Source organism: Halyomorpha halys, unplaced genomic scaffold (genome assembly GCF_000696795.3).
Source record: "Halyomorpha halys isolate HHAL.00 unplaced genomic scaffold, Hhal_1.1 Scaffold1757.1, whole genome shotgun sequence".
In the NCBI taxonomy this organism is placed as follows: domain Eukaryota; kingdom Metazoa; phylum Arthropoda; class Insecta; order Hemiptera; family Pentatomidae; genus Halyomorpha; species Halyomorpha halys.
The window spans coordinates 332,343-346,312 of NW_027111483.1; the positions used below are offsets into that span (position 1 = coordinate 332,343).

The 13,970-nt window shown below is 28.7% G+C and overlaps 1 protein-coding gene across 3 annotated transcripts in view; it reads left to right on the plus strand.

The window, feature by feature from the left end:
• The window catches only part of Wdr81 (WD repeat domain 81), a 45,115-nt gene extending 36,541 nt beyond the window's left edge, over positions 1-8,574 (plus strand). For all 3 annotated transcript variants that reach the window (XM_014436015.3, XM_014436014.3, XM_014436016.3), the window contains 8 exons: positions 540-705; positions 1,239-1,342; positions 1,615-1,694; positions 3,009-3,216; positions 4,341-4,631; positions 5,741-5,890; positions 6,153-6,259; positions 6,391-8,574. In XM_014436015.3, coding sequence (XP_014291501.1) covers positions 540-705; positions 1,239-1,342; positions 1,615-1,694; positions 3,009-3,216; positions 4,341-4,631; positions 5,741-5,890; positions 6,153-6,259; positions 6,391-6,622 — 1,338 coding nt within the window. In that variant the 3' untranslated portion in view covers positions 6,623-8,574. The remainder of the gene's footprint in view (positions 1-539; positions 706-1,238; positions 1,343-1,614; positions 1,695-3,008; positions 3,217-4,340; positions 4,632-5,740; positions 5,891-6,152; positions 6,260-6,390) is intronic.
• The last annotated feature ends 5,396 nt before the right edge of the window (positions 8,575-13,970 follow it).

Consider the following 13,970-nt stretch of genomic DNA (forward strand, 5'->3'; position numbering starts at 1 on the left):
ATTATCATATTGCATGAAATCTTTATTTTACAATCTCCTAGAAATATAAATGCTATATTTGAATTTTAAATAAATAAGGTTTTGTACATAATATTAAATAAATAAGGTGTTTGTTGATATAGTTATTACCTAGGAGAGTTTTGTGATTACACAACTTGAAAATAATGACTACAAAAAAGGGATAATCATATTTAATTGTTGATTTGTGGTTTGAAAACTTTGAATATTTAAAAAATAATGGGGCTTAATGATAATTATTGATTAAGACTTATAAAAGTTTACACTCGTAATAGGCGATATAACCTGATTATAAATCATAACCCATTAAATTTTTATGAAGATTTAATTGTAAATATTTTAATGAAATACTATTTTTTATTTTAAGTGGTCATAATCTCATCATATATTCTGACATCAACCTATTTAAATGGGAAAAATGATTAGAATGACTTCTATTTATTAATATTTTTTCTTTTGTGAAAATTGTATTATTTATTATTTTATTGCAATAAATTTTAATTTTTTTTATCATCTCATAGGCACAGCAGGAGCTGAAGGAAGCTCTAGGTCCACAGTTCGCTTACCTAAGTTACACACCATTTGCTGATTTTTTTGGAGAAAATGTTATGGAACAAACTTTGAAAAATCATGAATTAATTAAACACCTTTGTTCTTCTTACTACAAAGAAAGTTCCTATGTTTCAAGTAAATTATTTTTTACATTTACCATTAATCATGTTTATAAACTTTTTTCATTATAAAGACTGTGTTTGTAAAATAATTTTTTTTTTTTTGGCATCTGGCACAGATACTCCTTTTATTTTTAATTTTTATAAATCTTGTGTTTTTGTGCTCAGCAATTATGTTGAAAATTTGCCTGTTTGTTCTCATTTGTAATTTCAGAGTGTCTAGTAGCAGTATAATTAATCATTATTCATAATTATTAATTATTAATCATTATTTATGAATATGAATGTTGTGTTATTTAGGTCCCTTGTTTCATATTGATTTATACTTATTTTTAGTTTTAAAAATATTCTTATTTAACTATCAATAACCAGTTTGGGTATGAAGCAGGTTTAACAACCTGCAACTTGCGAAGCCGTTTAGAATAGTTTTAGCCGATCTTGAACAACATTATTATTTTTAACATAATATCTCTATATTTATTCATAATTGTTAAAAGATTTGTGTATGCATATAAAGAAAATAATTATAAGAGAATAATTAATGTTTAGAAAGATGTGAAATTGAACCTCGAAGCATTCCTGAGGAGTCACCACTGACACCTGTTGGGAGTTTTGGAAATGTAATTATCATTGGAAATAGGATTGAAATTCAGGTAAGATTTCAGGATTTACCAGATTTCTATTTTTTAATTTAATTTTTATTCATCACCTAAGCTGTCTATTATGGCATTATAAGTTTAACTTATTCTAAAGAATAAACTCTTATGGCTTTTACTACTTGTTGGATTAATTTACTGCTTGTTGGCAGGTAAGCAAACAAGTAGTAAATTAATATAATGAAAAAGTGGCAAATCTGATTTACTGATATAATTATAAATCTCATATTTATTTGTTTTCAAATATAAGAGATTTAAAATAATTTTAGGAAGCTCAATCTAAGTCTGCGAGTCCAGCTGGAGATGAGTTGTCATCAAAGAATACAAAAAAAAGTGAGAACACAAGCAGGTAAATCAATGAATTAGACTGGAAGAAATAAGTTAAATATTTAATATAGTTACTTTTAGGTTAAAAAATTTATAACATACATTTTCAAAAGGTGGTGTTGATAATATTCAGTGATATTCAGTTACGATGATCACTATACAATGCCAGTAAAAATAAGGTTTTGTATATCAAATTCTCCTTGCTACATTTTTATGCAAAATGAAGTTTTGAGTAAATCATTTATTATGAAACATTTATCATCTTTTCGTAGTTTTAAGAACCAATAAATACTTTGTCTAATGAGTTTTCTAAACACTTTTGGGTTCTTAAAGTGATAATTAATTCATCAAACTTCAAGATTCACTTTAATAAAAAATGTAGTTTGCATTTTTGGAATTGTCAGTTGTATATTTTGATCTTTTATGAATTATATTAGCAGACCTGGCAATGCTTCACAATTTTTGAATTTGGAGATGTATATAGAATAATTGTACACAATTGAAAGTTTGATATCAATTAATATATTTAGTTAGAATTAAGCATACATTATTATTTTTAATTACACAATGGACTAATGATTGAAGTAATTTTTTGTTATATTTATTTAGTTTATAGAGTTATATAAAAAAATATAATAAAAATATGTGGTAATAATATAAAAGAAAAATCGGTAAATAAAATATCTGGTTTCTCTATACACTTTACTGACCGATTTCCATAAAACTGTAATGCAAAAACTGTTTTATGGCTCATTAGTAATATTATCATATTATATCATAAGGATTTATGTAGGCAATTACCTATCATTCAAATGATCATTTAGAATGTGCAGCAGTATACAGCATTCAAGTTATAATAAAAAAGAAACTAAGTTCAAAAAAAACCTTCCTAAATTCTACAATTTTTTAATATATGGGTAAAAGTTAAATAGGCTGTATCTTCCCAATATTAGTCTGAATTCAATGATTTTTTTTTTTGTTTTAAAGAGAATTTAATTACCATTCAAATAAAATTAGCCAAAAACGAAAAAAAAAAAAATCGTTCTTATTCTTTAGAAAGAAACAAATTGATTGGTATATATTAACTGTGAAAAAAATTACACTTTCTTGGTTATATGCGAATTATGTTTAATTTTGTTCATAATTTGTTTTGTAACGACTACATGCGAGGTTTCTGTAGCTTTAAACCTTCCTATGACTGAGGGGAACATTGAAAAAATCAAAAGTTGATTGTGATTAAACATTCGATCCATTCCCTCTTATATGTATATGTTTTAATTTATTTATAAAGTTAGCATAGTAAAAATGAAATAATTTTATGAAGATAATTTTGCAGACATCTCCATGGAAATTGGCTGGCTTATTGGGAACATGAATTAGGAAGGAACCAAAAGAACAGTGGCCTCAACATTAAGCAAATAAAACTTCAGGCTTTTGCTGGGCATACTAATACTGTAAAGCATATTATTCCTCTTGGAAGTGAAAACAGTTTTATGTCTGCATCAAGAGATAAAACAGTGAGGCTTTGGTCTCTTAGAAGTCAGGTATTAGCTCGCTAATCATTTGTTCATATGTTGCTAATGTTTATTTTTTTTGTTTATCTAATAAGAATATTTATTATAATCCCTTTACATATACTTGCAAAAAAGATGTATGACTTATTATTATTTCTTTAGAATACTGATTATAGTTTCAAATGAGTGTGGGATTATTATGCGCTATCAGACGTACCATATAAAATAATATTACTTTGAAAAACAATTGATGTTAACTAATCAACTAAATTAATGTGATTATAAGAATCGACAACTCTTAAATTTTAAAAATTGTGTTTTTCTTACTCTATTTATCTGTCTACCTTTACTACAACACAACTCATAATTTCCTCTTTACTGTTACCATATCAATGACTTATTTTATAAAATTTCTTTGTCTGAATGATCTTATATAACAGTCAAAATAAGTGTTTGGTCTATAATATCTGCATAACATTACTGATATACATTCATTCTCAAAGGATCATCTTTGGGTTTAGTATTTTTGGCAATATTATCATAAAAAGACTTGTATCTTTAACATATCATTAGGGTTAATTATTTTGGATTTTGAACCTCAAGTTTTTTTTTTGATAGTTTATTATAGTATTTAAAATGCCCTATTTTGGCTTACAAGGCTTATGTTCACTGTTTATTAATTCAGCAGAATTAGTTCCACTCAAGCTCATGCTGAAAGGTAGTGTCCTCAACATTCAGTCAATTGAATTGTGCATACTTCTCTATCATGATATACCATCCTAATAAAAGATGAATACTTGTAAGACAGAATCTGTGGTTCAAAATTTTATATAACTGATAAGCACAAAAATTTAAGCTATATCTTATTATGTTAATATAAAATATAATTCATAGATAATTAAATCTGTAACCCTGTGGATCAGAGCTGATCAGCAATTATTAGTTTATGTGATATTGTCGTATAAACATCAAGTAATTACTTTTTTATGGCTTAGAAATTGAATATTTTTTTATTTTATGTTCAGTTCATACATTTTGTACAGTTTTCATAATGAAGTTTTTTTTTTCTACAGTTATACATTTTTTCTTATTTATTCATTTTCTTTATTTGATTCAAATATAGTGACTTAGTTTTGTTATTTCTTGCATAAAAGGGAGATGGTAGTCATGTTAGCCATGCACAGTGGACTTACAGTGAGCATCGTAAATCAGTACTTTCACTTGCTTGGGTTGAAAGAACCCGTTTGACTGCTTCATCTGATTCAGTACTTCATTTATGGGATCCATTTGTTGGCCGCCAAGTTTCAGTTATTGATGGAACTAGAGGTGTTGTAAATACTATAAAGGCGTGTCGTGAATCTTCACCTGAAGTACTATGTGCTACAACTGATCCTACTCTCAGATCACTTGATACTCGTGTTGGCGCTTACGTCAGAGAACTTAAGGTTTGTATTAAAGTTTTGTTTATTTTAGAATGAGTTGAGTTAACAGGAATCTTTCGAAATTAAATTTAGTGGATTGAAATTGGCTATGCTGTTTAGTCTTGAAATATGTTTGTCTTTCTATGAGTTTTATTTATTATAAAAAATAATATTATTTAGTTATTGTAAGTTAATTATTAAATTAAGATTGTGAAAAATACTCCTATAACTATAAAAATTATTGATGAATGGAATATGGTCCGGGTGCGGTAAAAAAAAAAACTCAAATATTAGATAATTATACTATTTTATTGAGCCAACGTTTCGCCCCACGTTGCAGGGCTTCATCAGGGCTGTTTTGACGGCAGTCAAAAACTAAGATCACTAGCAAACTAGCAAAGTGATATTGTAATTTCATTGTTTAATTATTTAATTGTAAAGTTTGTATAGGCGTCTACAATCAAAAGGAATCGTCCTAGTGTAAAACTTGTTTAATAAAAAAAAACTACTATAAAGATTTCAGCTCCATTTTCCCCTTTGAATCAAAACTTTGAATTCTTGTAGATCTAGTAATAGCTAAAAATGTCTAAAGCTTTGAAAATTCTATAATGCACCATAACTCTGTAAATCCATAATACTGACTACCCCATAACTCATTAAATCCATTGATTTCACCTCTATTAAACTCATGTAGAATACAGGGTTTTTTTTTTACTTGGTTTGCTTAATTTGGCTGTAAAACTTTTGAAATCCAGGCCCTTTTTTCTTTTATTGTTTTTTATGTTTATCAGCCTCCTGTCAACATTTATCAATATTTTTATATTTATATATTTTTTATATATTATCCTTAGGAAACCATAATGAACCTAACTGTTACTTAGTAAATTCTTCATACAACAACAAAACTGTGATTATTAAAACATCAAATTACTCCAAATGTAGAAAAAGTACCGATGAAATTGGTTTCAGAATTTTTGATATTAAAATGCCTAATTTAATGCGACTCAAAAAATTAACTGTAAAAGTTTTATTTATTATTATATCACTTGACATGATGAATAATGAATCGAACTAGAATTCATTTTATATTTGAATATTTTTTATGAAGAATGTCTTAATAATAATGATTCCAGATTAGTCAAAGTGGTGGTAGCCTAGTCAGGTGTATGGTACTTTCACCAGAATCCAAATGGGTGGCTGTTGGACAAGCCACTGGGCAGCTCACTGTAATCGATATGACAATGGGCAGCATCATATCATCGTGGAAGGCACATGAAGCTGAAGTAAGGCATTGGAACTAACTGTTGGATTACATTAAGATATAGGCTGAATAAAATGTCCATTTAAGAAAAGTAAAATTGCTCATTAGAAAATTTCATTGATTTAAAATGTTCCTTTAAAATTAAATAAATATAAATTTTTGAAGGGATTCATCCATTAAACAAAATTATATTTCTGTGAAATTGATAAAAGTAACCCTATTATTATTATTATTAATACAAACATTTTGTTGTTCATTTTTCAAATTGTCTGTTATGCTTGAAGGTTCTGCAGCTAGTGGCAGTTGATGAACACATTCTTGTTAGTTCTGCCCTAGATCAAGCTGTTTCTCTGTGGAATGTTAATGATGGAAAGCTGCTTTACAACCTTAAGTAAGTACCAGAATCTTGAATGCTATCACTATCTTTCAACATGTCAGGTTTACTCAATGAGCCATTGAGATTGAGACTATCCTTTTTTATTTTTATCTTTCCTTGCCGTTAACTTATAATTAATTTTTCAGAGGAACCACAGAGCCTGTTCATTGTTTGGAACTGTTTGGGAATGAGTTAGTCTGGGGAACTACAGCCAATAGAATTGGTGTCCATTCTGGCATCGAGCCATCTGCAAGCTACAGTTCCACCAAACTTAGAACCGACTCATTAAAAGGTGTTTTAACATCTTTGGCATTACTTCCTCTGACCAGGCTACTTCTTTTGGGAGCAGACTCGGGGGCCATCAGTTTGCTTTGTTGAAATGATCAATATTTTCACAATATGAGGCTCAAACAAGTTCTACTGCCAACCAGCCTTTAAAACTAGTCTCTTTGTTGAACTAATTTTATATCTTTGATACTATTTATTAATACTTGTATCATGTTTGTTATTGTTTTGTAAAATAAGTATTTTTTTTATAATTGTTTTAGAACTGAAGATTATTGTAAGAACAATATTTTTATATTTCATTACCATTAGTATAATGTGTAAGAAAATATGCTTAAATTAATTTTTAAATAAATTATTTTGTTGCTTTTTAAATTGTTAAAAATAAATATCCAGGTTTGGAATTCTCCCCAAAGCTTTTTTCTTTTTTATTTCTAAATTGTATTTATGGTCTTTTCATTGATAATTTTTCTTTTGATTAATATTAGTCATTTTTTATCATTGTTATTTGGTTATGTTCAAGCAGATAAGATTGTTTATTGGGGTCCTTATGTTCTTTAGGTGGAACAAGAAAGATAAAGATAGATAACTGTAAAGTATTCTTTGCATGATTCTTTAAAAGGTCTGTATGTAGTTTTTACTTATCAACATAAAAAAAGTTAAAAGTTTCACCCTCAGTGGGACTGAAAATGAGCACGGAGCCTTGTAGGAAGGGAAGTGCCTGGAACAAGTTAATAAAATTTCTAAAATCAATAAATATTGCTGATGAAGCTTCTGCAACTTATATAAATTTTCATTATATGTAGTCATTTAATTTTAAAATCAAAATAATTTTTATTCATAACTGTCTCTACTACCCTTAAGCGCCTCCTTATCTATCATTGATTACCAGCCAGTCACCAACGTCAGTTAATCTCAATAATCTCATTCCAGCAATTGCTAATAGTCCAAGAGGAGAATAAAAGTAAGTCGTTTCAACCCAATTGTTTATTATTTTAATGGAAACTATGTATAGTTACTCTTCAAAATCAATGAGTCTGGCATCTATAGTTAGAAGATATAAAAAATGGCTGCTGTTTCAAAACATTCCAAAAAAAATCATTTTTGGGATTTTCAAGTTAAAAAAAATTGTGTTATTTTTTTTCTAAAACTGGTTGTTTTTACCTTGGCTATTCAACAGGTACATTAAATGTTCTTAAAAAAGTATATATTGAAATTTTTAAATTTCACATCCCTAGAAGTTCATTTTATTAGAGAAAAACTTAGAATTTGTGCTAATTTTTCATTTAGTGCACCATATCCTTGAAACTACCTTAAATGTGAAAAAACCTAATATAATCTTTTTAAAAGGATTTTTTCTTCTGAAAAAATCAATATTTTATGAATTTATTTAGTCAAATGTGGAAACTACTATTCCTATGAAAATAATAATAAACTACTTAGCGGGCATTTACCTGGCTTCAATTTGAGTGCTCATAGACATCTTTACATTTAATAGTTCCTCAGATATGATTTCCCATAAAGCCAATTTTTGTGACTTCATAATCACAAATATAATTAAAACTTCTGCTCTTGCAAACATAATCATTATAACCTAATTTTAGATGCATTGAATTGGTTTCAATTTTAGTAGTAATAAACATCTGTACTTGAAATAGTTCCTGTGATGTAGTTTTTCTTAAAAATGAAAAAAGTATTTAATAACTTAACGAATGAATTTTTTGAAACAGCCACCATTTGTTATTCTTCCCAACCATGATTGACAGAGTCATCAGCTCACTCTTAATTGTTTATAGTTTTCATTAAAGCAATAAAAAATTGAGATGAAATAATTCAGTCAATTTTCAAATTGTTCATTGTTCATATTCATGCATTTTTATAACTTTTAATGATGCTAAATGGTTAATTATTTCAAGTAAATAACATTAAAGGTACTTTAGAGGAAGATTTCTTAAAAATTCATTATTCAAACCCTCTCAGGCTATTTAAATGAGGATAAAATCTAGCATATATTAAAGACCACTTGATTGTACCGAGTTCAATAATTTTTTTTTTCAAAAATCAGCTGTTTTGAGAAAATTGATGTTATAAAGTGGTACTCCTTGCTGGTCAATGTCATTGAAAAATCTGCTGTAACTTCCTTTGTTTATACACGCCTTAAATATGAAATTCCAGTTTTATTTGACTTTTCATTTTTGAGCTTGGCTGTTTGCACCATTTTGCGTGATTTAGTTATTTGGATTCAGGGTACCTCACAATGTGTATTTCCACCAAAAAATCAAATTCAAAATTTTTCATGATTGTAACAACAGCTGAAGAATTATTAACACAGAGACATTAATAAAGGAAAAGATAGCTTTTGATAAATATAAACTGCTCATAATTAAATTTGCACATCCCTTCAACTGAAATAGGATGATAATATATTATTAGGGTGTTTAACTATGATTTTTGTTGATGTTTTTAAAATTTTAATTTTCTAAATTAAGCTAAACAAATTTTTTTTAAATTCAATAATTTTCAATTTAAAATTCAATATTAAAATTTGTTGCTTTCTAAATTTATTATAATTCATTATCTGTTTTTAATCCATTATCCTTCATATTTTTCTATTTAAAGAGAAGTATATAAAATTAAAATTTGTTTTTTTAAATGTGCTTCATTTCAATGTATAATATGAACACCAATAGTTACAATGGAGTCTGAAACTAAAAACTAAAAAGTCTCATGATGGCTACACATTAAGTTGATTTAACTGACAAAACATTTTTGTGACACTATAAACTGTTTTACAACTAAACAACTTTCATGTTTTGCATATTTCTTTTTTTTATGCTTTGATACTCACTTAATTTAATTATCTGAATTCACTTTGATGGAAAGTATAAATGTTGAAATGTAATAATTATATTATTTTACTTTAACAGTGACTTGCTGAACAATATTGAAAAAAAAAACTATTGTAATACTTATCTGTTTGAAAAATAATGTACTTAAAGTGCTTAAGAAGTAGTATATAATAAAGTTTCTATTATATTTGTGTTTGGATGGCAAAATATTATAAATCACTTCTATATCTCTTCAAAGTTGTAAATTTAAAAAAATAAAATACCTTAATGTCATTCTGTATATCTGACATGTTACATTTTTCCACTATAGAAATTTTTCCTATCTTATCAATGAAGAAGATTCCAGAATGTATAAAACTTTTCTTATTTTTTTTTTTTTTAAGCACAAGTAACGTATAACATTTTGACATCTCAGCTCGAATTGGTCTGTGTGATTTGATATCTGTTGTTCTGGATACAAAAATATTTTCTAGGTCTTAATATAGATCATTAACAGTTCAATATTACTTATCTATTTGAATATTCACTTTTAAATCATAATATTTAGCAATGATATTAAATATATTTTTTTGTTTAGCTCTTATGAATTTTTTTTTTAATTTCTGTATGAAGACAATAATGTATTGCAAAGCACTCAGATTATCTTTTACACTTACTTGTACTTTTTGTATATTGCTATTATAATTCTTATGTAATTTTTATATTGAAATTATTATTATTTACTAATAATAGTCATTTGTTATTGTTTTAAATAAAACAATTAATTGAAAGTATATTTTAGCTTAGTATATTGAAGGTAGCCTTCCTTTTCAATGAGTTTCTATAATTTATTATTTATTTGCTTTCGTACGACTTAAGTTAGAGGCATCTTAAGTTTTCCAATTTTATGCTAGTAAGGCTTGCAAAATCTACAGGAAAGTAATGATGTTCTGAATATATATAAGAGCAACCAGTGTTCCAGAATTCTATTCTGTTGATAAGGTACTGTTGAAGTTGTGAAAAGAGTTGCCAGGTTGAGGGATTTTCTCATGTAAGATAATTTTTTCTGCAGGATTTTTGATCTAAAAAACATTTCTGAAGATGATTAGGTGTGCAACCTGATGTAAATTTCTGACAAAAGTGAATTGATATGTATTTTTTAATCGAAAATACTTGTGTCACAAGGTAACCCTGACTGACATGGTAAAATTGTGACAAAAAATGTTTTTTTCCTTACTCCTGAGGTATGGGAAATTAAAAGTTTCCCATTGAATTAAAAGTCTAGATGAGGGGATTTTAGAAAAAAATAGTGGAATGTATTTGATAAATCATCTTGAGTATTAAAAATAATGAAGACCTGAAGTGATATCACAAAGTTACCATGCCTTATGGTAGTCGGATTATAGTGTCACTGGGTCCAACATGCCTTATGGTAGTCGGATTATAGTGTCACTGGGTCCAACATGCCTTATGGTAGTCGGATTATAGTGTCACTGGGTCCAACATGCCTTATGGTTGTTGGATTATATGGACCCACTTATTGCCAAAGAGCAGTAACTGGAGTACTACCTGTTGTAATGCAGGTTAACTGAGGTTTTGTTTGTAGGATAAGCACTTTGCTCCATGGTGTTTCTAGTATCAAACTTTCCTCTGAACCCTACTTAAACTATAAATGCAAGAATAAGTTGCAGGAATTTGTTGATTTCTGTAAAATTCAGTCCTATCTAATCTTATTATTTGGTTTTTTGTTTTTTATTTATCCCATTATTTATTTTATAACCATATTATTAATGCACCATAATTTTTTTAATAGTTTTTCTCGCCTTCAGCCATTTATTTTTCTAGGTAATCTTGTTTTGTTAATAAAATAGAAATTTATAAAAGTTTTCCACAAAAATATTTGTTTGAATTTTGAGACCGGTACATGTCCAAAACCTGTCTTCATTCAGTCTTTTATCTGCAATATATTTAAAAATTAATATTGTTTTTTTTTTCAACTACTATCTCCATTATATAAGAAAGAATTATTTAATTATTTGTGCCAAACTTTATATTTTAATGTTTTCCTTAAAATAAATTCAATATTCCTTAACTCTTATGAGAAAACACTAATTGAAAAAACCAACTACTATTGCTAGAGAGCCACCAAACTAGCAATACTCAAGATTGGATACAATTAATTTAGTGGCACTTCAGCTCAACATTGTTCTTCATTTTTTTTTTAAGTGCTCAATTACATATTGGTGTTTTGGAAATGCATTGAATAGTTCATCATTTTCAGGAATATGATATAAATATTTTTTTATATATCATATGTATCAAATATTAGTTTACATTTTTAATATAAATGTTATAATATAAATATGTATGTATATACAATGAAATCAGCATATTATACTATTCTCTTAAGTCATTTCAAAATTTGATATTTCAGGGTGAAAGATCTTTTTATTATAACTCCACAAAATGAAAGTTACGATTATTTTATGCCTTGCAATATTTGGAATCAGTAAAATGAATAAATTATTTGTATTTACAGCTGTTAACGCTCAGAGTTAAGCTCGTTTAAGCGTTAATTTGTTTTGTTTTTTAATTTGTTGTTTTATTATTAAAATTTAAATAAAAAGAATGAAATCAACGTATGTGAACATGTTGCTGGCTGCTTTGCTTAAATTGTGGCATATCTGGCAAAAACGTTTTGTGTTTAAGGTATTAGTTATCAGGTGATAGCAGCTACATCACCAGTTCCAGTGGGTAGGGCAGCTTCATCACCAGTTCCAATGGGTAGGGCAGCTTCATCACCAGTTCCAATGGGTAGGGCAGCTTCATCACCAGTTCCAATGGGAAGGGCAGATTCCTCACCAGTTCCAATGGGAAGGCAGCTTCATCACCAGTTCCAATGGGTAGGCAGCTTCATCACCAGTTCCAATGGGTAGGCAGCTTCATCACCAGTTCCAATGGGAAGGCAGCTTCATCACCAGTTCCAATGGGAAGGGCAACTTCATCACCAGTTCCAATGGGTAGGCAGCTTCATCACCAGTTCCAATGGGTAGGCAGCTTCATCACCAGTTCCAATGGGAAGGGCAACTTCATCACCAGTTCCAATGGGTAGGCAGCTTCATCACCAGTTCCAATGGGAAGGGCAACTTCATCACCAGTTCCAATGGGTAGGTAAGCACACAATGACCCCTATTCCAATTTTTTTTTGTATATATTTGATTTTTTGTTTGGAAATAAAATCTAACGCAGAAGCCATACTTGAAACACCTATTTTTTTTTTGTGTCCTCCCTTCTGACATGTCCTACCATTGGTATTTTGTTACTACTTTTTACAGTCACTTATCTGTGTTTAAATCATATGCAGAATGATCTGTGTGTCTATGTGGTCAGCTTAACTAAAAAACGAGAAGTCGTAGGAAAATGAAGTCATATATTTAAGGCGGACATATACCTGGGACGTGACATTAACTTTTTCATTAATATTGACAGACTGGAAGTGCCCCTATGTAGAATCGTTTTTGTTTTTTTTCGATTTCCTCCAAAACGGCTCAAATTATTTTGATTAAATCCGGTGAATCAATGAGAAATATAGTACTCTTTAATATGAGATAGTTATATCTTCACTGGAATAGTCTAAGCTGCTTCAGTGCCGTATTTTCTAAAAATCTTCCTCTAAAGTAACTTAGATTTTGATGATTTGATAAAATAACCAGTTCTCATTGTTAGCAATAATAATCAACAGAAAAATGCAAACATTCGAACAGAAAAATGCAAACATTCGAACAGAAAAAGCCATGACTGTCCGATCTTTTCCGATTGCATTCCGACTTCGTTATCTTTTGTATTCTTGGCAGGAACGAAATTTATATTCGTTAGTTGGGACTAACGAGGTGGACCTCGAGAAACCCTAAAATATGGATGTTTAGAGCAACAGATAATTTGTTTACAATTTTAGTCTTAACTGCACTTTTTTTTTTTCGGCAATCTAATAAATAACTATAACCTCAAAATGATCCAACCAATGTAAACAAAACTTGGGAACGTACCGTAATGCTTACAAGCATGGGTGTACCCAGAGGGAGGTAGGAGGGGGCAGCTGCCCTTCCTAGAAATGAAAAAATTATTAATTTAATAAAAAATATATATTTTTTCAAGCAAATACTAATTGTAAGAACTAATAAAGCACAGCGACAATTATATATAATATTAAGTGGAGAAATGGTCGGGGGTGAGATCAGCAATAAAACACAAATAAACAAAAACTCATTTAAACTCATTTATTCGTGCCGACGTTTCGATCTGATTTTCAAGTCATCAGGAAGCTTGCAGCTAAACTGAAAGTGCCTGCAGCTAAATTGAGTTTAGCCAGAATCTCTGCCGAAAGCACCCTGAAGAAGACCTGAAAATAAGGTCAAAAGGTCGGCACGAATAAATAATACTGTGTGTATTTTTTTTTGCCTACCTAACCCTCGACCATCTTCTCTACTTATTAATCTACGGTCAACTATTTACACTCCATTATATATATTATTCTTAAAATTTTGGTTTCATTCTTCTTTTCCATGCTGAAATGTTACAACCTGATTAACTATAGCTTGCTCCTCCCCACGACG